We start from the raw sequence: 23,239 nt of genomic DNA on the forward strand, positions 1-23,239 counted from the left end.
GTAGGCTGGACGCCGCCTGTTCGTTGGCTCCAGTTTTCTCGGCATAGTTGTGTCACATGCCCTTGCTAATAATTCGGTCAACTCATTCGCGCTTAGGCCCGGGACGCTGTTGTCTACCCTTAGAGCTTCGATGAAGAGATCCTTATTGAATGCCTTCGTCTTCCACTTCCGCTCGCTTACTTTCGTCCTCCGCATTTCCACCGGTGTTCGTTCGCCGATACTGTACCGGATCGCCTGATGGTCACTATGGGTGTACTCCTCGCACACCGTCCAGTTCATATTTGCCATTAGCGACGTACTGCAGAAAGTGACGTCGATAATGGATTCCCTACCATCTTTGCGGAAGGTGCTGATGGTTCCTTCGTTGGCCAGACTGACGTTCAACTTTGCCAGAGCTTCCAGCAGGCTATACCCTCTTGCGTTGGTACATCTGCTCCCCCAATCCACTGCCCAAGCATTGAAGTCTCCTGCGATGAAGACTGGTCTCCGTCCAATGAGCTCTTCGGTGAGCCCATCTAGCATCTGGTGGAACTGCTCAATTGTCCATCTCGGGGGTGCGTAGCAACTACATACAAAGATTCCATTGATTTTGGCGATCACGAAACCTTCATATGAGCTTGCCACCACTTGTTGTATGGGATACCTGCCCATGACTTGTATGGCCGCCATTCCTGCTCTATCCGCCACCCAGTTACCATTATCGAGAGGGACTCGGTATGGCTCTGCAATGATTGCAACGTCGCACTTTGTTTCCGTTGTTGACTGCCACAACAGTTGCTGTGCTGTGTTACAATGATTGAGATTTATTTGGGTTACCTTCATTATTGCTGGCCCACCATCGCCTTCTTGAACTCAGGGCACCTGAAACTTCCCGTCACATGGCCATTTCCGTCCTCCTTTTTGCAGAGCATGCACCTCGGTTGCTTTGTACAGTCTTTTGCAACGTGCCCCTTCTCTCCGCATTTCCTGCACAGATCAGATCTGTCAGGGCCTTTGCAGTGTCTCGCCTGGTGACCGAAGCCCATGCATTTGTAGCATCTCTCCATTTTCTTAGATACCCGAGGAATAGCTTTCAACGGGCACACTGACCACCCAACCTTGATTCGGCCAGTCTTCAGCAGCTCGTTAGCTGCGTCCGAAGAAAGTCGTATCGACGCCGTCTGCGTGCCACCATACGCCTTTCTCAACCGAATTGCCATCGGTACGTCTCCCAGGTTGCATTGCACCTTTAGCGCACTTTTCAACTCGTCTTCTGTTGTGATCTCGTCCAGATCCCTGCACTCGACCACTGACTCCTGGGATAAGGCTCTTACGTTCGCCGTCTCGCCAAGAGATTTTTCGACGAGCTCCTTAAAAGCTGAGCTCTTAACCGTAGGGTCCCTTTTCAGCTCGAATAGCATCTCGCCTTTCTGGGTTCGCCTGGTTTTCACCACATTCTCGCCTAAGTGTTTCAACTCCGGATCATCTCTCACTTTCCGGAGGAGTGCTGCGTAGGACGTTTTGTCCTTCGCCTCAACAACCAGAGCGTCACCCTTGCTTCTCTCCCTACGAGGCCTAGGATTCTCCTTATTCTTCCTGTCTTCCTTCTTCTTCTCTTCCTTCTTCCTCGCTTCTTCTTCCTTCCTCCTCGCTTCCTCTTCCTTCTTCCTCACTTCATCTTCCTTCTGTTTTTTCTTCCTCTCCTTCTGGTTCTCGACTTTACGCCACGCACCATTTTCTCCCATCTCCTTGATGCCTTCCTCGTCGTCCCTGCGTTTTTTGGGCTCCTCCTCATCTCCTGGCGTGTCCCTATCTCTCTTTTCAGGACGTGGATTTGTGGGTCCCTTCGGAGTCTCATGTGCTTGAGCCAGTCTTATGCTCTCCTTGGCCTCCAGCAGAGCCTTTTCGGCATTTTCGGCCCTTTTTCTCCACTCTTGACATTCCCGATCTGCCACTGTTATGCCGGATTTGATACCGGTCACAAGTTGCTTGATCTCTTTGTGTACGTTGTTTTTATCCTTCACGAACACATAGAGATCATCGATCTTCCTCCTGACCTCCGTCATTTTGGTTCTCCCGAGCTGCAGTTCTTGGGATTTGCTACTACTGGATATTGGTGTGAATATCTGGCTTAGCCCAACGCCTGGCTGCTCTTCTTGAAACTTACTGCTGCTGCTGGAACTCGCAGTGACCCCCAGGTTCGACACTGGTGATCTCTGCAATATCCCACTCCTTGCGAACACGTTTGCTCCTCCGTTTTCACTGTCTGGCGTATTGCCGTCGTTCTTCATATTTTTTTTGGTTTTTTCTTTTTCTTCATTTTTATTTTTTTCTCCAATTTTATCCATTCTGATGGGTCCCCCCTTCGGGCCGCTATCTCCACTCGTTGTATGTAGTCTCCTATCGTGATCCCATGGTTATCTATGCAAGCAGGGAGGCCATGCTAGGGTTGACACGGTCCTTCATGGGGGCCGTGTTCAGAGCCAGATCGGCGTAAGTCAGGAATGTTACATCTGAGCCTACTACTCACCAATCACCAATTGGTGACGAGTTTTGAACGTATCCGGAGGCCTGCCAAGGTTTTACCGGGACGGGGGCAGCCGCACTATTAGCCCACTCGCCATTTCAAGAAGGTGTCACCCTTCTTTACTTAGGGAGCAGAATAGCACGACTGTCAGCCCTGTAGCGTGGTATCCAATCCATTGTGCCGTGTCGTGTCCATAGTTCCATGCCGTATCCAGTATGCCGTAATAAGGATCTTACTGGCGTCGATCCTAATGTGCCGGTTGGCACTCCTGCGGGTTGACGAAGCATTTCCTCTATCGCCGTGTTCTGGTTACCGCGCCAGTGTTCGCGTCGCACCCCCTCACTTTGCTATTGTCAGAAGGACAACATTGCCCAGGCTACACCACGGGGAGGCGTGAGGTAGGAACTTGTGAGAACCAGAGCTAGGTTGTCAACTCACCATTTGTAGCCCTGTGTGTGTGTGTGTGTGTGTGTGTGTGTGTGTGTGTGTGTGTGCGTGTGTGTGTGTATGTGTGTGTGTGTGTGTGTGTGTGTGTGTGTGTGTGTGTGTGTGTGTGTGTGTGTGTGTGTGCGTGAGTTCACCAATCCGTGCATTGGTGAGGGAGTTGCGCAGCACAAGTGAGACTTACTTGTCTTTTTGTGCGATTCTTTTCCACCGTCTTCGACATTTTTTTTATTTTTATTTATCAGGCAAGGATATTTCAAATACAATGCTGTTCTCCATGTTAATAAAACCAATTGAACAATGTCAATTATTATATAAAGCTAGATAACAGGGTGGACACCGAATTTTAATTTTTGGAAATCGCGGTCTTCCCGGTTTTCCCGGTTAGAGGTTAAACATTTTCCCGGTTATTTGTAACAACTTTAATAATAATGTGAATAAATTAGAGTTATCTTATTTTTCAAACTCGCATAAAATCAATTTGAATTTATTCATATTATTTACTATAATTAGGTTAATCTTCTTTATTAGAAGAATTATAGGCTACAATTTTTGCTATGAAACGTGCGTCTAAAAGAGCTTTAAAAGTCTCTGGAAGATGACTTTCATGAGATATTTAAAATAAAAAAAATTAGTTATAATTAACTATTTTTTTTTTTCAAGAACACCCAAAGTCAACTCCAAAACATTCTCTTAAACTAGAACGTTAAGAGATAGAAAAAGTTGCTTGAAATTAACTCATCTACAACTTTTTCAACCATCACGTGTCTTTATTTTGTAAAACAAAAAAAAATAGTTTTTAAAAATCTTCTAATTTTAAGACTACCCCAACTTCTGCAAACACCAACAGAAGGGAATTTTTTAGCACAAAAACTTCTTTGAAGACGCTAAATTTCCAAATATTGAAACAAATGTACTAGCACATATTATTTAAATTTGTCATTAGAGTGGCCCTATGAAAACCATCTTTTGCCGATAGCTTTTGACGTAGGACTACGTCTTTGATTTCTATATGAGGGTACACTTTGTGAAAACCGAAAATTGAACATGTAACAAATTAAGAAAGATTTTGAACGTTAATAACTCAGCTGCCCCTGGTGCAATTTCAATAATTTTATCACCAATCGATTAGAAATATGGCTACGCATCGATAACAATTCCGAATGTTGATTTTCAACAAGAAACTATTGAAAACCTGGTAATTGTCCAGCATTGTTCAAAAGCGTCGAATTAACTAACAAATCCACCAATGACCTACATACAAATGCTGCTTCCCCAGCACAGTCGTCAGAGAGTAGTAAGTAGACGAAACAAGTCGAAGTGGCATTCGCCTCCGATCCTCGGGCGCGTGCGAATAGGGAGGATGGAATTGCGTAATATTTTGCACACTCATCGCCATATTCAGAACCAAACGCAAATTCTTCAAGATAACCACCATCCGTTGTCTTGCTCGCCGTGGCGGTGTCTGACGTATCTCTGGTTTGATTTACGAGGTGTGCTGAAGATGTTCCTGAAAAATGAGAACCGTCATGCTGTCACCTACACTAAACACGCCAAGCGTAAGCGGCTATGGATGTCATCTACGTTTTGAAGTGACAGTGACGCACTCTGTTTGGTTTCGGAGGTTAAATCATCAGCAATTTTTTCAACAAAACGGCGCTTTTCAGGGCCACCAAGCTTATTGCAGTAAAGAGTAGGAATAGAATTCATCTGCCTGTTTGTCCATATTCAGAACCAATGACCACACAAAATGCTCATGTAATCAAACTGGAAGCAGGGGTACAAATTATTTTGATCAACATTGATCAACTTTGAATCGCCACGGCCGGATATTTTCGATGGAAGAAGCAACAATCTAGCATCTAACTCGACGAAGACGGCAGGAAACATTTGTGAAGCCGAGCTATTTACGAAAGAGAGTGTCGATGAAGAGAATCGATCAATGTATAGGACCTATTGAAAAGTGACGCGAGATTTGTTTTCCGTACTGAGCTCGAATGCTACCGACGCCAGGGAGGCAGCTCCCAGAGATGTTATGCCTTAGAACATGCCGGTGGCGCCGACTGAGATTGGACCTAGGCCTGCTAGGGTGAGAGGTAATCACGCTAACCACCGGCGCCGATATCTTTCAAGGTGATATCACGGCGAATGAGAACGACCCAAATTTGAGTTTAGTTATCTCAGATATAAGAAATAAAGTGCAGGAACTCAGCGATGAGTAAATTTGCCTCATGTTTTCCCAGGATTTTCCAGGGAAAAATTCCCGAATTTGAGAAAAAAAAACCCGAATTTATCCACCTATGGTGTGATTAAACCCTTCTTACTTATTCAAGTTTATTTATTTTATTGTCATTATCAGTGACCAAGCCCCCCACCCCGGTGTCATCCAGTGACGCTACGCCACTGCCTGGGGATACCCGGAATATATCCGGGTGTAGTCTATTTGGTGAGGCTACCAATCGCCTTATCATCGTATTTTAATGTGATTTAATGGGTTTTAATTCAATTCATATTCAAGCAACTTCCCCGGGGTACCCGGAACATGTCCAAGTGTGTCCAATGTGGTCTGGAACACTTAACACGACTTGCATTGATCTTATTTTTGAATTCTGTAGTAATTTGATGTGTCGTATGATGGTTTTGATACGTTTTCCGTTAAATCCAGCGTGAAGGCCCATATTCACCGGATCTTATTCCGGCCATATCTCCGGAACCGGTTCACCGATTCCAAAACCGTTCAATAGCGTTCAATGTGACCCCAAGACCTATCATTTGGCGCCGAGTTTGTCCAAATCGGTTAAGCGGTTGCTGAGAAACGAGAGCGCATTCATTTCGTAACATACACACACACATACACACATACACACGTACACACACACACACACACACACACACACACACACACAGACATGTTCCGATCTCGTCGAGCTGAGTCGAATGGTATATGACACTCGGCCCTCCGGGCCTCGGATCGATAGTCGGTTTTTCAAGTGATATCTATACCCTTCTTTGTAAGAAGGGTAAAAAGATTGGATTCACTCAGTCTATTGGTACTACTCCGAGACTGAATAAAATTTTCGTCAATTTTCTCATTTTCTGGCAATTTTTCTAGGTGTTCCACAGGAAACCATGAGATAAATTTTTACTCATTTATTTAATTGATTCCATCAACAGGCTTCAATAAGCCCCAATGATGTTATGCAACAAAAAACAACATGATTGTCTGTGCTTAAAACTTAAACATTACACTGCTATTCACGGTTACCTGTGCCCGAAAATATCGAGGTGAAACTACGGCGAAGCGTCTGACGTGGTACGTGAAAATCGAACACTGAGGCAACTCTGTTGAAAACTCGCTGCAGTCCGTTTATTGCTCCATTCATTCCGTAGTTCGTGCGATGAAACGGAAGTTTCAGCATAAGACTGTTTCTTAGTGCACGTGGTCGTACATTCAAATCGATTTTTTCGAGGATAGTAGGACAATCGATTCTCCCTTGCAATGTATCGGCGACAAGTAAAAGCCCTTGCAGCGTCTCTTCGGGTCGAAAGAGTTTCCAAACCAATCAGCTGACATCGGCTTTCATAGCTAGGCAAACGGAAAGGATCTCTCCTAGGCAAACGCCGAAGGGCGAAGCGTAAGAATCGGTGCTGGACTGATTCGACTCTTTCAACACCATTGTTGTAACTGCTGAGCAATATTCAAGGACTGATCGGACCAGTGAGGAGTACAATGACTTCAGGCAATAAAAGTTATTGGTTATTCTAAAGATAAAGCCTAGTGTTCTGGAAGCTTTATCAACGACATACGAAATATGCTGCTTATATGTGAGTTGCGAATCCAAAATGACTTCCAAATCCTTCACGTGGCTCACTCGTTCAATTGCTGAACCCAATAGGTTGTAGTTGAAAATGATTGGTTCTTTTATCCGAGAAAAGGAGATTACTGAGCATTTCGCCGGGTTAACTTCCATTCGGTTCAAGGTGCACCAGTCAGCAAAAGCATGAAGCTAGCGTTGAAGAAAGTGACAGTCGGCAATGGAACGAATCCGAAGGTAGATTTTTAGATCGTCAGCATACGATAGTCGAGGTCCGTCAAGCACATAATTCACATCGTTGAAGTAGAGCAGGAAGATCAAAGGTCCAAGGTGGCTACCCTGGGGTATCCCCGATGTAGCAGGATAAGTATCAGATCGGTAATCGCCTATGGCAACCATCAGTTGGCGACCGGTTACATACGATCGAATCCATTGTAATAGGTTACCATTGATCCCAAGTCTGTCTAGTTTAGCAATAGCAATAGCATGGTTTAGCTTATCGAACGCTGCTGACAGATCGGTATAAATCACATCCGTTTGAGCTCGGTCAACCATGCTATCAGTTACATAAGATGTGAGGCATAGCAGATTGGTGGTGGTGGAACGACCTGACATGAAGCCATGCTGATCATCACTCAAAACATGCTTGCAGTGAGAAAGTAGCGGTTCCATTATGACTAGTTCAAAAAGCTTCGATACTTGAGAAAAACGGACGGGATTCCATCGGGTCCAGGGTTGCAAGAAGATTTCAGCTTGGAAGCAGCTCTTAAAATAGTCATATCGTTGATGTCGATGCCATTTAATGTATCGCCGTGCATTGGAACGTTGCTTGCTGCGAGGTTAACATATTCGTCAGATAGGCTCTCGTCAGTGAAAACATCGGCAAATTTGAGAGAGAAGAGTCGGCAAATCTCCTGATTTGTGGATCCCACTTCGCTATTGAACACCATGGACGATGGAAGACCGGATTCCTTTCGCTGCTCGTTTACATAGTTCCAAAAGGATTTCGGATGTGATCTCATCCTGCGCTGAATTCCCTGCTGATATCGCGAATAGCTTTGGCGACTGATCCGTTTGAATTGATGGTTTAGTCGAACATACCTAATAGCATTTAAATTGGAACGTACGGTACTTGGTGTATTTGCGTAGTGCAGCTCTTTTAGTAGACTTCAGTCTACGGAGCTCCTTAGTCTGCCATGGATGATGAGCTGTTTTCTGGTGACTTATCTTCGGGACATGTCTGTCGATAGTATACGCCAAAATGTGTGAAAACGTTCTTGCGGCTACCTCAACATCGTGATGATCAAGGATGTTTTCCCAGTCCAAGCTGGAGAGCAAGTCTGAGATGCTGCGGTAATCTGCTTTTCGAAAATCGTAGGAAACAGCAACGGGCGTTTCGTCGAAATCGTGAAGTAACTTGCTCTCCACAGTCACAATCAAAGGAAGGTGATGTGGAGTTGGTTTCACTAGTGGAGCTGGTGCACAGGAGATGAATGGAGCGACATCCTGAGAACTGACGAAACAAAGGTCCAAGCTGCGGTTGTTCTCGTTGACTACATGATTGATTTGCGATAACGTAGACGTACTGTAGCTATCAAGAAGCATAGTGGCTCCACAATGGAACACTGATCGTTCTGGATCCGGATACAGAAAACCGCTATGGGATGGTTGCCACGAGATACCAGGTAAATTGTAGTCTCCCAAGACAATAACCTCGTCAATAGCAGTTGCGCTTTCCAAGACAGCTTGAATTGAACGACAATGGGCGTCGATGAAATCTATATCTCGAGCTCGGTTTGGAGGTATGTAGACCACACATACAAACAACGTGCGATTCGCTAGGTCCACAGCTGCCCAGACCTGCTCTACGCTGTTGCACAGATCATTTTCAATCGCTCTGGCTTTCAATTCAGAACCGACAGCCAAGAGGACACCACCTCCCGTTGATTTTCGGCTGTTGCGGGGGTTACGATCACAACGGAAAACCTCGTATTCAGATCCAAACACTTGATTGGAGATCGTGCGGGAGTCGAGCCAAGTCTCTGTGAGAGCAATAATATTATAGCATCGGTCAGATACGGATATACGATAGTCTTCAACGTTCGAGTTCATCCCGCCTACGTTCTGATAGTAAATAGTGACGTCCTGGTTAGTACTAGCAACACGTTGAGAATCTGTGTACACCTCGCCTGAGAGGGAACTTTTGGGCATCCTAATTTCACTTCTGATAACAGCATTAGGGCAGCTTCGACGATCAAAGGCAGCAGAAGGTGGGGCTGCATCGGAGAATCCAGTGGTGCAACCCACACGTCGAGTGTTAGAGAGTACCGATACAGTGCTGAAATTCGGAATGGCGTCAGGCGGTGAATGTTCAGAGTTATCATTGTACTTGCCTGGCATAGCAGGCTGGAAGACCCCCGAACCCCTACTAACAACAGGACCAGGACGACTGTGAAGAACGCTGGCTGGTACTGGCAGGACCGTGTTAGAGGGACTAGGGGCTTCCAAAATGCTATTTTCTGTGCGTCCTTGTTCCAAAGGTTGATGTATGAAAGGGTGTGCAATTTCCTGTGTACGGGAAACTTTTTTACGCGATGAAATACTAGGTCGAATCGAGTACTTGCCTGTACAAGCAAGGTGGAAGACCCCCTCCCTACTTCCAACCGCAGGACCGAGACGATTATGAGGTACGCTGGCTGCGGTAGGCGGGACTGGGTTGGAGAGATTGGGGGCTTCCATCAACCTTTCCATGGTGCGTCTCGGATGTGATAGCTCGGGTTCTGTACGAACAACGGTCGAATTATCGGAACAACTTCGAAGAACAGCAGCTGCAGCTAGGTTGCATAAATCAGCAGTTCCAGTGGAGTCAACATTCGGTCGGGTGATGAAATTTAGTGTGATGGGTGAAATACTGAAATTTGGAACTTTGTCAGGAAACGAAAAACCGCTACAATATGCATACTTGCCTGGAAGTGCAGGCTGGAAGACCCCTTCCTCTCCTCCGAACACAGGACCGGGACGACTTTGATGGTGGGAACAATGGTGAACTTCGGCTGAGCTCCAACGGGAAGCATTGCTGAGTTCCTACACTTTTGGCGATTATGAGTGAACTAAACTCAAATTTGGGTCGTTCTCATTCGCCGTGTACGCGAAAAAAGAAAAGAGCCAGTGTCGCTACTTGATGGCAAACTACTCATAATGGGAGGAGTCTTTGTAGCTTTTATACCACTTGGTCGCACATCTGTCTGTTTTAACCTGAAAAGATATAAAGCAGCGCTGCTGTCTGATATCAGCTCATTTCACTGTGGACGGCGTGGTCAGCAATAGCAGCAGTAGAAAGGTGGTGGCTAGTCCACTCTTCTATAACCCACCAAGCGACAATTGACTGGTCGTGGCAAAAGAGGTGCCAATCGTCATCGCAAAGTTCTTCGAGATAACCGCCATCAGTCGTCTAGCTCGCCGTGGTGGTGTCAAACGTATCTCCGGTCTGATCTACCAGGTGTGCTGAAGATGTTCCTGGAAAATGAGGTCCGTGATGCTGTCACCTATACTAAACACGCCAAGCGTAAGTGGCCATGGATGTCCTCTTCAATAAAACGGCCCTTTTCAGGGCCATCAAGCTTACAGCAGTAAAGAGTTGGCTTGTGCTTGTTTGTCCATATTCAGAACCACAAGCCCCCAACGACCACACAAACTTGGAAGCAGGGGTGCAAGTGATTTTGATTGATTCTCGTAATCAACTTTCTCTTTGAAAAAGATTACTACAAATTTGGTACGCCTACAATTCAAAAACGGAAAGAGTGGAGATAATAGATAATTGATCAATTAAAAGAACGTAATGCTCTTCACATTTATTCCGTCCACTAGCGGTCCTACGTGAAGCTTCCGTTCGTGCCCCTAGGCACAGACCCTTCTACTTTTGACGTAGAACTACGTCTTTGTCGAATATACTGGGGTGCAAATCAAAAAATATGTGTGGTGAAGGAGTGTTAGGCTTTGAACGCTTGTAACTTTGTCATTTATAAATGAAATTTAAATCCAAATATGCCAATCGATAGGATATTACATTACGAACCAATTACAAAACATTTCTCCAATTTTTCTGTTATTAAACTTTTGAAAATGTACAAATGATAATTTTATCACTTTTTAAGCCTGTTTCCCAAACCCAGTCATCATAAACGAATACCACTTGGTTGCACATCATTCTGCTTGAACCTTAAAGATATAAATCAACGCTGCTCTCCTGTCTCTGCTCATTACCGCTTCGGACGGCGTGGCACTAGGTCCTGCAGCAAGCAGGACCAAGTCAGTGGCTAAAAGTGGATCATGGCGTGACCACAATGAAGAATGAGACACAATGAGGAATGAGGAAAAGCAATGTATGTAAACCCCCTCCCCCCTTCACAACAACCTCTCTCCCCCCCCCTCAACAATAACCCGAAAAAGACATGGACTTTGACGATCAATTTTTTCCGGGAAATAAATTTTAAACAAACCACAATTATTAGTAAAAACAGAAGTTTTTCCCTTAATTTCTTCCCGCACCAAAACTTTCAAATTTGAGAAAAACAAATGGCTTGAAGACATATTCGATGATATTATGTTGGTGAATTACACACAACTGACTGTAAAACATATCTGGTACCTCTATACATGAAATTATATTAACATCCAAAGTCCATCATTTTTTCCATATTCTGCACAAAAGAAACGTTCTGCCCCGCCCCCATTCATAATAAAATGGCGCGAAATCCTGTCAGTTGCGGGGCTTAGAAAGTATGTTTTGTGCAGAATATGTAAAAAAGGAGAGACTTCGGATGTATTTTTTTCTGCAAAATATGTAAAAAGGAGGGACGTCGGATGTTAACCTAAATGCATAAATCATGCATCATAGAAAGAGATAGATAGATAGGTTCTACGTCATACTGCGGTCGTGTCTAGGACACAACCCTTTAATTTTTTTATTTCAAATTTTTCATGAAAGTCATCTTCAAGAGACTTTGAAAGCTCTTTAAGAGACGCACATTTTATGGACTATACACATGAACCGCAACGCAGCCAATCGAAAGAAAACGCATAATGATGCGTTCTGACGATTGTCAAGCTTTGCCGAAGACGCTGAAAGAGGAAAAACAAGCGTGAACTGAGAATAAGGGAAAAAAAAAAATATCCCGTTTTTTTTTCGGTTTTCCCGGTTCTGTGGCCACACTGTTAGATAATAAAAAAGAGATTCTTTCTGCAAAATTTTCACTCAGCTCACTCAGCAGAATTAGATCGTTAAAGGCTCAACATACAAATATTTTGCTCAATTCTGCGTTCAACGAAATCAGCGCGGCTCGAATTTGTTGTGTGAGGGAGTCGTAAATACAAACTGAAACGATTTTTCCCATGTTTGCAATCATGACAACAATCCCGAAGCACACTTCCGTTAAGAAAAGTTGCAGCAACTTGTTTATGACTGAAATAAGTCGTAAAGAAGTTTCTACAACCGATATGTGACAAGCGTGCTACTAGGGATACATCTAGTTCTGCTGAGTTAGCTTATATTTAACAATGGATGGATTTGCTGGACCAATGGAACTCACGGGTTCTAGTTCACAAAAAAAAAATTCTTCTGCTTTGCTCACGGACTTCCGATAAACAACTGCTAAAATGAACAACAATTGTCCACGGACGAATTATCCAACGACCTTGCAGGACTATTTAAATATAAACGATAAATGTTGTTCATTGAAAGCAAAAGCCAACCATCTGCATTTTTTTTATATTTTCCCTTAAAAAACTTAAAAAAACATCACCTGTGAAATTTTCATGTTAGATTACTCAAAGAAAATCATAAAACAACATCTTTGGCCAAATTGAAATACTTTTGCTAAGGTTTTTTATTGTTAAATGTTGCTCAGAAAACCACATCGAAACCAACAAAAAAAAAATTAAAAAAATTACAAAAAGAAAATTAATATAAAATATTCAAAAATAGTATCAAAAGTTGTGGATCAATAAATTTTGTTATGTTTTAAGAGGCAAACTTGAACATTTCACAGAAGAAAGCATTTTTTAAAGATTTCGAACGAACAATATTTAAAAAAAAAACATTGAATAATTGTTATTTTTTTCATTTTAGTTTCAACACTTTTTCGATCACTTGAAATTTGGAATCGTGTTTATTTTTCCTGAAAAGCAATTATTATACATTGCTCAGACGTCATTTCGATTGGAAAGGACGTTCCCGAGTTATGAGTTGTTGATAAAGATCGCATAAAGGGTGTATTCGATAAAAAAGGCAAACCGAAAATCTTCCGTATGAGTAAAAGACCTGAACATTTTAGTAAATCTTATACATCGTGTGTTGTTTACATCTGTCAAGTTTCATAATTATTCATACAGTAAATTTTGTGCACATACAATCAAAATGCAGTGGCGTTCCACCGATGGATCACTAAAAAGCTTGGAATTGCAAATACAACTGTGTCTAGTGTGATAAGAACCTTCAAGGAGCATCTGACTGCCTGAAGGAAGGAAGGTAGTGGTCTTAAAAGTGGCCCAATGGACAGTGAAATGGCCAGGATAGTGGTTCAACAGTTCAAAAACTGTTCAAACATGTCAATTTAACTTTACACGCAGTTCCTCACCAAATCGTGTTGCATGATGGATGGATGATGAAACTTACGTCATGGCCGACTTCCGTCAATTTCCTGGGCAAGAATATTTCGTTGCCAAGTCTAAATTCGATATTCCGGAGGAGGTTCGAAAGAAGAACACTTCCGGAACAATCAACGGTGCGATTTACATGGAAGAGTGCCTTAAGAAGCGTCTCTTGCCATTCATAAGGAAGCACAAAGGAACAACTATGTTTTGTCCTGATCTAGCATCCTGCCTGCCACTACGCTCGAAACGTGTTGGAGTGGTACCGAGCCAACGGAGTCAATTTTGTCCCAAAAGATATGAACCCACCAAATTCACCAAAACTTCACCCAATTGACAAATTCTGGGCAATTATGAAGACGAAACTTCTAAACAAACATCCCAAAACTATCAAAACAGAGCTGGAGTTGAAGAAAATTTAGGTAAAAACAGCAAATATACTGGGAGAATCGGTTGTACAAAATTTGATGAGTGGAGTGAAAAGGAAGGGGTGGGCATTCGGGATGGGAGACGACATTGAATAAATCAAATTTGGTAAATCATAACTCATTAGTAGTTTTTCGTTCCCTGAAAGTTTCAAGAAAATCTGATAATCGGTTTAATTTTGGTGAGTAAATATGTGTGGGCCATTTTAATCGAATACACCCTTTATGCCAAGATTTTTGCGAGATTCATAACAATCAATTATGAAAAGTGTCACGAAAATCGGAGAAGATCGAGTGAGGAACTAAGAAGCTCCTGGCAAAATAGCGTAAAAACATAAATTTTTGTGTCGATCTTCTTCGATTTTTGTGACACTTTGCTTGATTGTTTGTTTTGGGCAGTGATTCACATTTCTGCTAAAATTCATTCATTTTGTGACTTGTAAATTTTCAAAATGGCGTTCCTGCTTAAAATGATGTCTGAAACAACGTTGCAGACGAAAATAATGTCTTTCTGTTCCCAAAAAATGCTCATAATTTATTTTAAGTAAAAAATTAACACAAATGTAATCTCAAAACTTCCTTGCCCGGACACTTGAAAACTGACAAATAATGTAGATCATGAATTTTTGGTATTTTTTTTTTGAATTTTGGTAGGTACGCTTTTATGTTTATTTTCTCTAAGAAAATTATTGAAAATGCCTTGAACATTGTTTTCTGAGTATAAATTATATGAAAAAAAAGGTTCAAACAAAAAGTTCTTGTTCTACGATTTTCGCCAATTTTTAGGTGTGGATATTTGTAAACATTCCAAAAGTGTGAACTTTCTAAGATTTTTTTAATTAAAAAAAAACGGACAAAATCATTTTGAGATATTTTGGTTTTAACACTTTTGGGAGCTGAACCAGCTTAAAATCTCATTAATACAGGCAATTCCCGAAGTATCAGAAATAATACACACTGTGTTACTGAGATATAAAATTATTCGTAACATGGTCTGTTATAAAACATGTACCGTTAGTAGTTTAAATAACAAAAAATATAACAAGAAACCTTCTACGTGCTATCAAGAATATAACAACTATTGTTGGGGTTATATCATATTTTTAACACACCTTGTTAAAAAATAACCCATTAGGGTAAAAACTAAAAACGATTTGAACTAAACTTTTTAACACGGTTTTTCGGTAACATATTTTTTTTAGTGTTTTCTATTTTTAGATTGTTGATAAAATATTTTAAAAAATCATCTGCGTAGAGCACCCCCCCCAACACAGCACCCCCTCTCTCTACCTTTAACCTGCTTTACAAGCACAAAGAGCGTCTTTATAGCTGCCACAGGGATTCGAACCCTACTAATGCTAACAAACTTAGTTAAAATGTTGTTTTAATTTTTTTTTCCAACAAATTGTGTAACAATTTTATATCAAATACCATGATGATTTTTTATTCCTCATTCCACCACAGAGCACTTAAAGCAAGATTATATCAACGGTTGTTATATATAACAGAAGTTGATACAATCATGATATAATTTTGTTATAACGTTCTCGTCGGGAATTAGTTTTTTTTTTAGTTTTAATGGAAACCACATGTTTGTATATTTTTCCTATACAAATATTAATTTTCATTACAACTTTGTCTTAGACGTCATTTCGATCATGAAACATTTTTTTCAAAAATTTAAAAGATGCCATTTTGAAAATTTAACAAGGCTCAAAATGGCCGAATTTTATCCAAAATGTGAATCATTGCCCATGACAAACTTGCAAATCAGAGAAGTCATTTGGCTGCTCCATTACAGGACTGTTGTTGCGGTGAAAAAATGTCACCATTGTCAAACTGTAGCAACTTTGTCACATTCGCTAATGCGTTATTTCTCTTCTATTCTCCAGGTGATTCAAAATGCTGAACCTAATACAACACGGAACATATGAAAGAAGAAGCAGAACAGGCTACCACGGTGAAGTATACCAAAAACAAATTTCAATCGCGCTTTTTCTACGGATGCAGAGAAAAAGTTTCAGATTGGCATATGAAATGACACTAGCCGACAAGTATGATGACGTAGTGATCTTTGACGATAAGCGTAAGGTGATACACTTCCTCCAGGTGAAGCACGCCCTTGCCAGAGATGGCATGGTAAATGATATCGATTTGAATGCACTAAAAGATCAACACAACGGAGACTTCAGTATTTACAAATACCTGGAATCCTATCTGAAAGTTGTTGAAAATTTTCAGAAAGACCAATACGAAAAGCAGTTCTATATATTTACTAATAGGGATTTAAAAATCTCCGATGACGATTGGGTGACGACTAAAGAGGTAGAAGTAGATGAAATCCTACGATTTCCTGGATCCAAGGCCCGACACCTGAAACTGGTTCCAACCAAAGAAGCGATTAGGGAGTTGAGCGATTTTATCAACAAAGATTTCGCAAACCTTAAAGAGGCAATCAAAGAGCTTTTCATCAATGGAACCGTCAGTAAAATTTTAGAAACCTATAGTACTCCTCTGAAAGACGTTTTAACAATAAAAAAAAAGAAATGCAGTTTTTTAGATACCTTCAACTCGGAAAGCGAGCAATTCAATGTTGCCCAACTATTTAATGCTCTAGAAAAAGATAAGTTTGATATGAAGAAGACAGTAAGAGTGAATAGCTTTTTACTCAAAAATTCAAGGGTGCAACATTTGCCACGTTATGTTAGTGAGGAGGAAATTTTGCCATTCTTCGACGACTTTTCTCTATTGGTGGGTCAACCATATGATTTATACCCAATTATTGAAAGCGAGCTGTGGACGTGGTGTGAGACGTGGATCTGTCCTGATATACTCAGAAAACTGAGTAACATCGATCTGATATTTAGAGATCTAGAATTAAAATTTGACCAACTCAATAAACGCAAAAAGAATAAAATGAAGGCAATTTTGAAACAAAGTGATATACTAAACTGTCTTAGTGAAATTAGAAATGATAACGAGAACCTTGAAGGTAAGGAAGCAAAACAATTGCAAAAATATTACATCAATCGCCGTATTATATACACATATAGTAAACCGACCAATGCCAAAGATGTCTTAGAAGTTGAGAAAACAGGTATGAAAGACAACATTCAGGAACTTTCACGACAGATGAGTGACGCTCAGTTTGTTGAAGAGCTTGGGAAAACATTTGAAGACCATCAGATCATCGTACTTCTGGCAGACCCTGGAATAGGGAAGACAAGCTTGCTTCAGTTTGTAGCGTTTGAAGTGCAGAAGCAAAATACTGTCCTTGTACTGTTGGTATACTTAAGCGAGTTGGTGATGGAGCTCGAAAAAGTAGAACACATTTCAAGCTTGGATGATGTGCTTAATGTCCTCAAAGTGATCCTTTCAAAACGATATTTCGATGTCATTAAAAATGCCCCAGATGAAAGGGATGGTCAAGGCTATTCCATTCTTATAGAGATGGATGGCTTCGACGAGATCCACTCCAAGTACACCAACAGAGTGATTGAGATGCTGGAACAACTCAAGTTAAAAGAGAGCATTCGAATCATTATCAGCGCCAGAAAACATATGCAATTATCATTAGAGGAGCAATTTAATGTAAGATCTATGTTTCTGGAGCCGTTCTGTGTGGAAGAGCAAATCAACTATTTGAGAAAGATGTGGTACGACCCAGATCTAGATGAACATTGCTTTGATAGCTACTCGAATCATATTTTAAACAAATTTAAATCAACTATCCCTTCAAATTTTGGTGAAATTTGTGGCGCGCCTCTCATGGTAAATATGCTGGGAGAAGTTTATTTAGAAAAATTTAAAAATTACCATTCATTGAAGAAACAGAACACAAATCAGTTCATTGATCTGACTAAAGAAAAAATGAATATTACACAGCTGTACAAACAGTTTGTAAGAAAATGTTTTCACAAGAAATTAATGGAAAAATTCAAGCCCAAATCTGCTCTGAGCGACGCTGAATTGGATTCGTTGATGGGTGATTTTATTTTGAAGCATCAGTTGTTAGCTATGGAGCTGCTAAACATTGGAGTACGTAAGGAATTGTTCAAAAATCAATATTATAGAGAAATACACGGTCAATTTAAAAAACGATGCGAACATGAATCAGATACATCACAACTGGTTCATGTAGTCCAACAGAAGGTTGATTTTTGCCATCGGTCTTACAGTGAATACTTTGTGGCAACATATCTGTGCGACAACATTTTTACGTTGTCAGGAGAAATTGTCATACACATTTTGTCTACAAATCATGGTGTTCGAAGATTTTCTATGACCAAGATGGAAGGAAACCAGGCATACCTAACGATCTTAAGTAATCTGTGTAAAAAAAACTGGGAGATTGCACTTTGGGCATGTGAGTGTGACTGTTTGAGTATCATTTCCTCTTTTGAACCAAATTTTAAATCATTCTCAACAAAAAACCTAACAGCTATGTTACTGGTTGCTGCGCAAGGTGGGTTTGTTGAAATATGTGAATTCTTAATAAAGAATAAAGCTGACGTGAATTCAGTGGATAAAACACAAAGGACTGCTCTCCATTTAGCAGCACTCAATGGTCATAAGAACGCTGCAGAACTCTTGATATCAAACAATGCTGACGTGAATGCAGTGAATGAATATGGACGGACTGCTCTTCATTTAGCAGCTCAAAATGGACACGATCAGTTGATCCAATTGTTGATTGAAAGAAAAGCCAATGTTAACATTTGTTCAAAAACCGGTAGAACTCCACTTCATAGCGCAGCACTCAATGGTCATAAGAACGCTGCAGAACTCTTGATATCAAACAATGCTGACGTGAATGCAGTGGAAGAAGATGGATGGACTGCTCTTCATTTAGCAGCTCGAAATGGACACGATCAGTTGATCCAATTGTTGATTGAAAGAAAAGCCAATGTTAACATTTGTTCAAATACCGGTAGAACTCCACTTCAAAACGCAACACTCAATGGTCATATGAACGCTGCAGAGCTCTTGATATCAAACAAAGCTGACGTAAATGCAGCGCAAGAAGATGGATTGACTGCTCTTCATTTCGCAGCTAAAAATGGACACGATCAGTTTATCCAATTGATGATTGAAAGAAAAGCCGCTGTTAACATTTATTCAATTGCCGGTAAAACTCCACTTCATAACGCAGCACTCAATGGTCATAAGAACGCTGCAGAATTCTTGATATCAAACAATGCTGACGTGAATGCAGTGGATAAAGATGGATTGACTGCTCTTCATTTAGCAGCTCAAAATGGACACGATCAGTTGATCCAACTGTTGATTAAAAAAAAAGCCACTGTTAACATTTATTCAATAACCGGTAGAACTCCACTTCATATCGCAGCTCAAAATGGTCATAACAACGTTGCAGAACTCTTGATATCAAACAATGCTGACGTGAATGCAGTGGATGAAAAACAATGGACTGCTCTTCATTTAGCAGCTCAATATGGTCATAAGAACGTTGCAGAACTCTTGATATCAAACAATGCTGACGTGAATGCAGTGGAAGAAGATGGATGGGCTGCTTTTCATTTAGCAGCTCAAAATGGACACAATCAGTTGATCAAACTGTTGATTAAAAAAAAAGCCACTGTTAACATTTGTACAAATACCGGTAAAACTCCACTTCATATCGCAGCACTCAAAGGTCATAAGAACGCTGCAGAGCTCTTGATATCAAACAATGCTGACGTGAATGCAGTGGAAGAAGATGGATGGACTGGTTTTCATTTAGCAGCTCAAAATGGACACGATCAGTTTATCCAATTGATGATTGAAAGAAAAGCCGCTGTTAACATTTATTCAATTGCCGGTAAAACTCCACTTCATAACGCAGCACTCAATGGTCATAAGAACGCTGCAGAATTCTTGATATCAAACAATGCTGACGTGAATGCAGTGGATAAAGATGGATTGACTGCTCTTCATTTAGCAGCTCAAAATGGAGACGATCAGTTGATCCAACTGTTGATTAAAAAAAAAGCCACTGTTAACATTTGTTCAAATACCGGTATAACTCCACTTCATATCGCAGCACTCAAAGGTCATGAGAACGTTGCAGAGCTCTTGATATCAAACAATGCTGACGTGAATGCAGTGGATGAAAAACAATGGACTGCTCTTCATTTCGCAGCTCAAAATGGACACGATCAGTTGATCCAACTGTTGATTAAAAAAAAAGCCACTGTTAACATTTGTTCAAATACCGGTATAACTCCACTTCATATCGCAGCACTCAATGGTCATGAGAACGTTGCAGAGCTCTTGATATCAAACAATGCTGACGTGAATGCAGTGGAAGAAGATGGATGGACTGCTTTTCATTTAGCAGCTCAAAATGGACACGATCAGTTGATCAAACTGTTGATTAAAAAAAAAGCCACTGTTAACATTTGTTCAAATACCGGTATAACTCCACTTCATATCGCAGCACTCAAAGGTCATGAGAACGTTGCAGAGCTCTTGATATCAAACAATGCTGATGTGAATGCAGTGGATGAAGATGGATGGACTGCTCTTCATTTGGCAGCTCGAAATTTTCACTACCAGTTGTTCGAACTGTTGATTAGCAACGGTGCCACTCTTCAATTTAAAGTGATTTTTTGTATTTCTTTTGCTTTTATTTTTGTTTTTGTTTTAATTTTTCTACTCTTACTTTAGTCAATTTAGCGGTCTTGTTTCATATGTGGCTTTGGAGGGATTTGAACTCGTGACTTTGGCGTAAGAGGTACGGATGCTAACCCATACGCAAAGATCACATTAGTTCAATCACCGGTAGAATTCTGCTTCATAGCGCAGCATGGCATGGTCATAAAAAATGTTACAGATGTGAACATGGTCGACGAAGACTGCAGTTGACAGCTTGAAATGGACATGCTCAGGTTATCGAACTATTGAATAACAAGGAACCAAACACCAGCTCTCGAGATATTAAAGGAAGAGCCAGGGCTCTACATTTTCGAAGCTCTACAGCCAGGCTGTACTTTTTCTCGCCTTGCTTTGCCCATTTTCTTTCAATGAAAGCAGCATCGGTTTTCGAGTTGAAACGCAACCTCACCACATTGACTTTCAATTTCTTTCACCGACACTTTGTCACCTGCTCTCGTTACTTATTTAAAATAAACATGTGGAGGAAAGATAGTATCTGCAATCTTCAAATGTTTACATGTGCAAAATGCATTAAATATATATATTTTGATTTCTGCGCAACTTCGATTGAACACCTCCATGAAAGGCTAGCTCTTTCACTCGTCCGCTTCACCGAAGCTTGAAAGGAACACGAATGATGCGACGGGAGAAAGAAAGAATAGCGATAGACAATTTGTTTATAGACGTCAACTGAGGTGCTAGAATGATGCAAAGCTGCTCGACTGCAACAGAAAAAATAAAACTAGCAGTTTCTTCGTCGTATCTATTTTGTCGATTGAAGCCGATATTGTGACGCACTGGGTAGAACTGCACTATGAAAGTTTGACAGATAAAATGAGGGGTTAGTGAATTTTCGAGGGGTGAATCGATTAGCTTGGGACCGAAGAGAGTACCAGAGCTGAGCAAAAAAGTTGAGCACGGTATTTCGGGATCTTCTAGTCTTAGAGTTACCTCTATGGTAGAACTGCGCTTCACATCTCAGCATTCAGTGCGCAGTAATAGGATTTCCAAATTTCGCGGAAATTAACTATCGAATAGAGAATCACGTTCACTCACATTCACTCGATGTTGGCAAATGAAATAAATTAGCTCAAATATTTCGAAAATGCACCTTGAAAACCTGGAATTATCATGGAATTTTAATAGACCTCAAAAGCCTGGAATTATAAGGAAATGTTGTCATCATCAGGGAATTTTTTTGTAAAGTATGTTCATTAGAGTCCCAGAATCATGAAAATGTGTCTAGTCCTGTTGCGAAAATGTACTTTTCTGAGCTCTTTGTAGCGAATCGTCTTATTTGTGTTGTGACAGCTCAAAGCTATAAAGTTTATTATTATGAGTTTGAAGTTATTTTAGTTCAATACAATCTACATACCATCGGTCTAAAGCTACGTTATTCACAATTCCAATATGTTTAATAAATTCAAAATTATTTTAAGATTAACCTGTAATTAGTTTTAACTAAAATAATCTAATTAGGCATAATAAAGTATGGATTGTAATTGACTTGTAAAATTGTGCTTCTATACACTTCCTAACACAATGATGACAAATCAATAACATGATGATGATCTCTTATCAATCTAAGGTTTCTAACGCCACAACGATCCTTTATCTCCTCTGTCCAATGGAATCACTTGTCGGAACATTCTCCCCTCGTGTCGCTCGAACACTGTTTCAACGTCACCGTCTCCGCTAATTTCTGCTCCGAATTCAGCACCTCCTCGAATCTCTGCTTTGACTTCCGCATCACCACGAACATCAAGAACTGCCAGTTTACAAACAACAGGTCTCCGCAAAACTTCACTAGATGCCTTCACATCTGCCCGGCACACTACTTCATCTTTGCTTGCTTTCGGACTGTTTAAGTTTCGAGACGACCCTGCACCGCTGCTGGCACTGTAAACGTCCTGAGTTTACCGACCGTCAACGCATCAGCAGCAGAAAAAAATCTCCCTTCCTTCCTCCTCATCCTTTTTTTTTACTAACCCCGAGATAGCCGCGGGAAAACGGCCTCCCTACTAACATAACAACAACCAATCACAATCAAGATTGTATTTTATAGTACACTTTTCTATCCTTTTTGCGTTGCGAAGTAACAGCCAATCAGCAGTGGCTGATGAAATATTAAAATGTTTAAAAGTAGAGTACGCACCAAAAACTTTGTCAACCAACAAGTCAAGCATGTGAGTATTCCTAACAATCGAACTGTCCAGCATCGTCTCGCTGCTGCTGCTGCCCAGCCAATGCCAGGTCCCTCCACCGCCCCTGGTTTATCATACGCTGGTGTTGTCTCAGGTGAGCCTGTCGACGATTCTCCGTTCTCCTCGGAGGAACTTGTGACGCTCGTGGCCGAGGTCATCATCATCTTGCGCACCTGCAAGACTCGATCTGAACAGCTTCATGCTGCCCTGTCCCTTGTCACTAAGTATGGACCGTGAAGCCATCAAGATCGTAAATTGGAACGCTTGCTCCTTGAAGAGCAAAAACATCGAGTTTGTTGAGTTTCTCAATGAACGAAACATCGACATTGCCATCATAACTGAAACCCACCTGAAGCCTGAAACAAACGTCTACCTTCCCGATTTCCGGCTCGTGAGGCTAGATCGAACCAACTCTGGAGGAGGAGGAGTGGCTATTGCAATAAGGAGAAACATCTGCTGTCGACTGATGCCCAGCTTTCAGCTGAAGATCATCGAAGCCGTAGGGGTGGAAGTTTCTACTCCTATCGGCCCCATCACCAT

At 41.2% G+C, this 23,239-nt stretch overlaps 1 protein-coding gene across 1 annotated transcript in view; it reads left to right on the forward strand.

Moving 5' to 3' along the window:
- Positions 1 to 18,924, forward strand: part of LOC135702789 (uncharacterized) — a 47,866-nt gene extending 28,942 nt beyond the window's left edge. The window contains exons 3-4 of the mRNA XM_065223834.1: positions 15,731 to 18,845; positions 18,892 to 18,924. Coding sequence (XP_065079906.1) covers positions 15,741 to 18,845; positions 18,892 to 18,924 — 3,138 coding nt within the window. The 5' untranslated portion in view covers positions 15,731 to 15,740. The remainder of the gene's footprint in view (positions 1 to 15,730; positions 18,846 to 18,891) is intronic.
- The last annotated feature ends 4,315 nt before the right edge of the window (positions 18,925 to 23,239 follow it).

Source organism: Ochlerotatus camptorhynchus, unplaced genomic scaffold, assembly GCF_037179485.1.
Source record: "Ochlerotatus camptorhynchus isolate MF236.1 unplaced genomic scaffold, CSIRO-AGI_Acam_v1.1 ptg000197l, whole genome shotgun sequence".
NCBI classification, from domain to species: Eukaryota; Metazoa; Arthropoda; class Insecta; order Diptera; family Culicidae; genus Ochlerotatus; species Ochlerotatus camptorhynchus.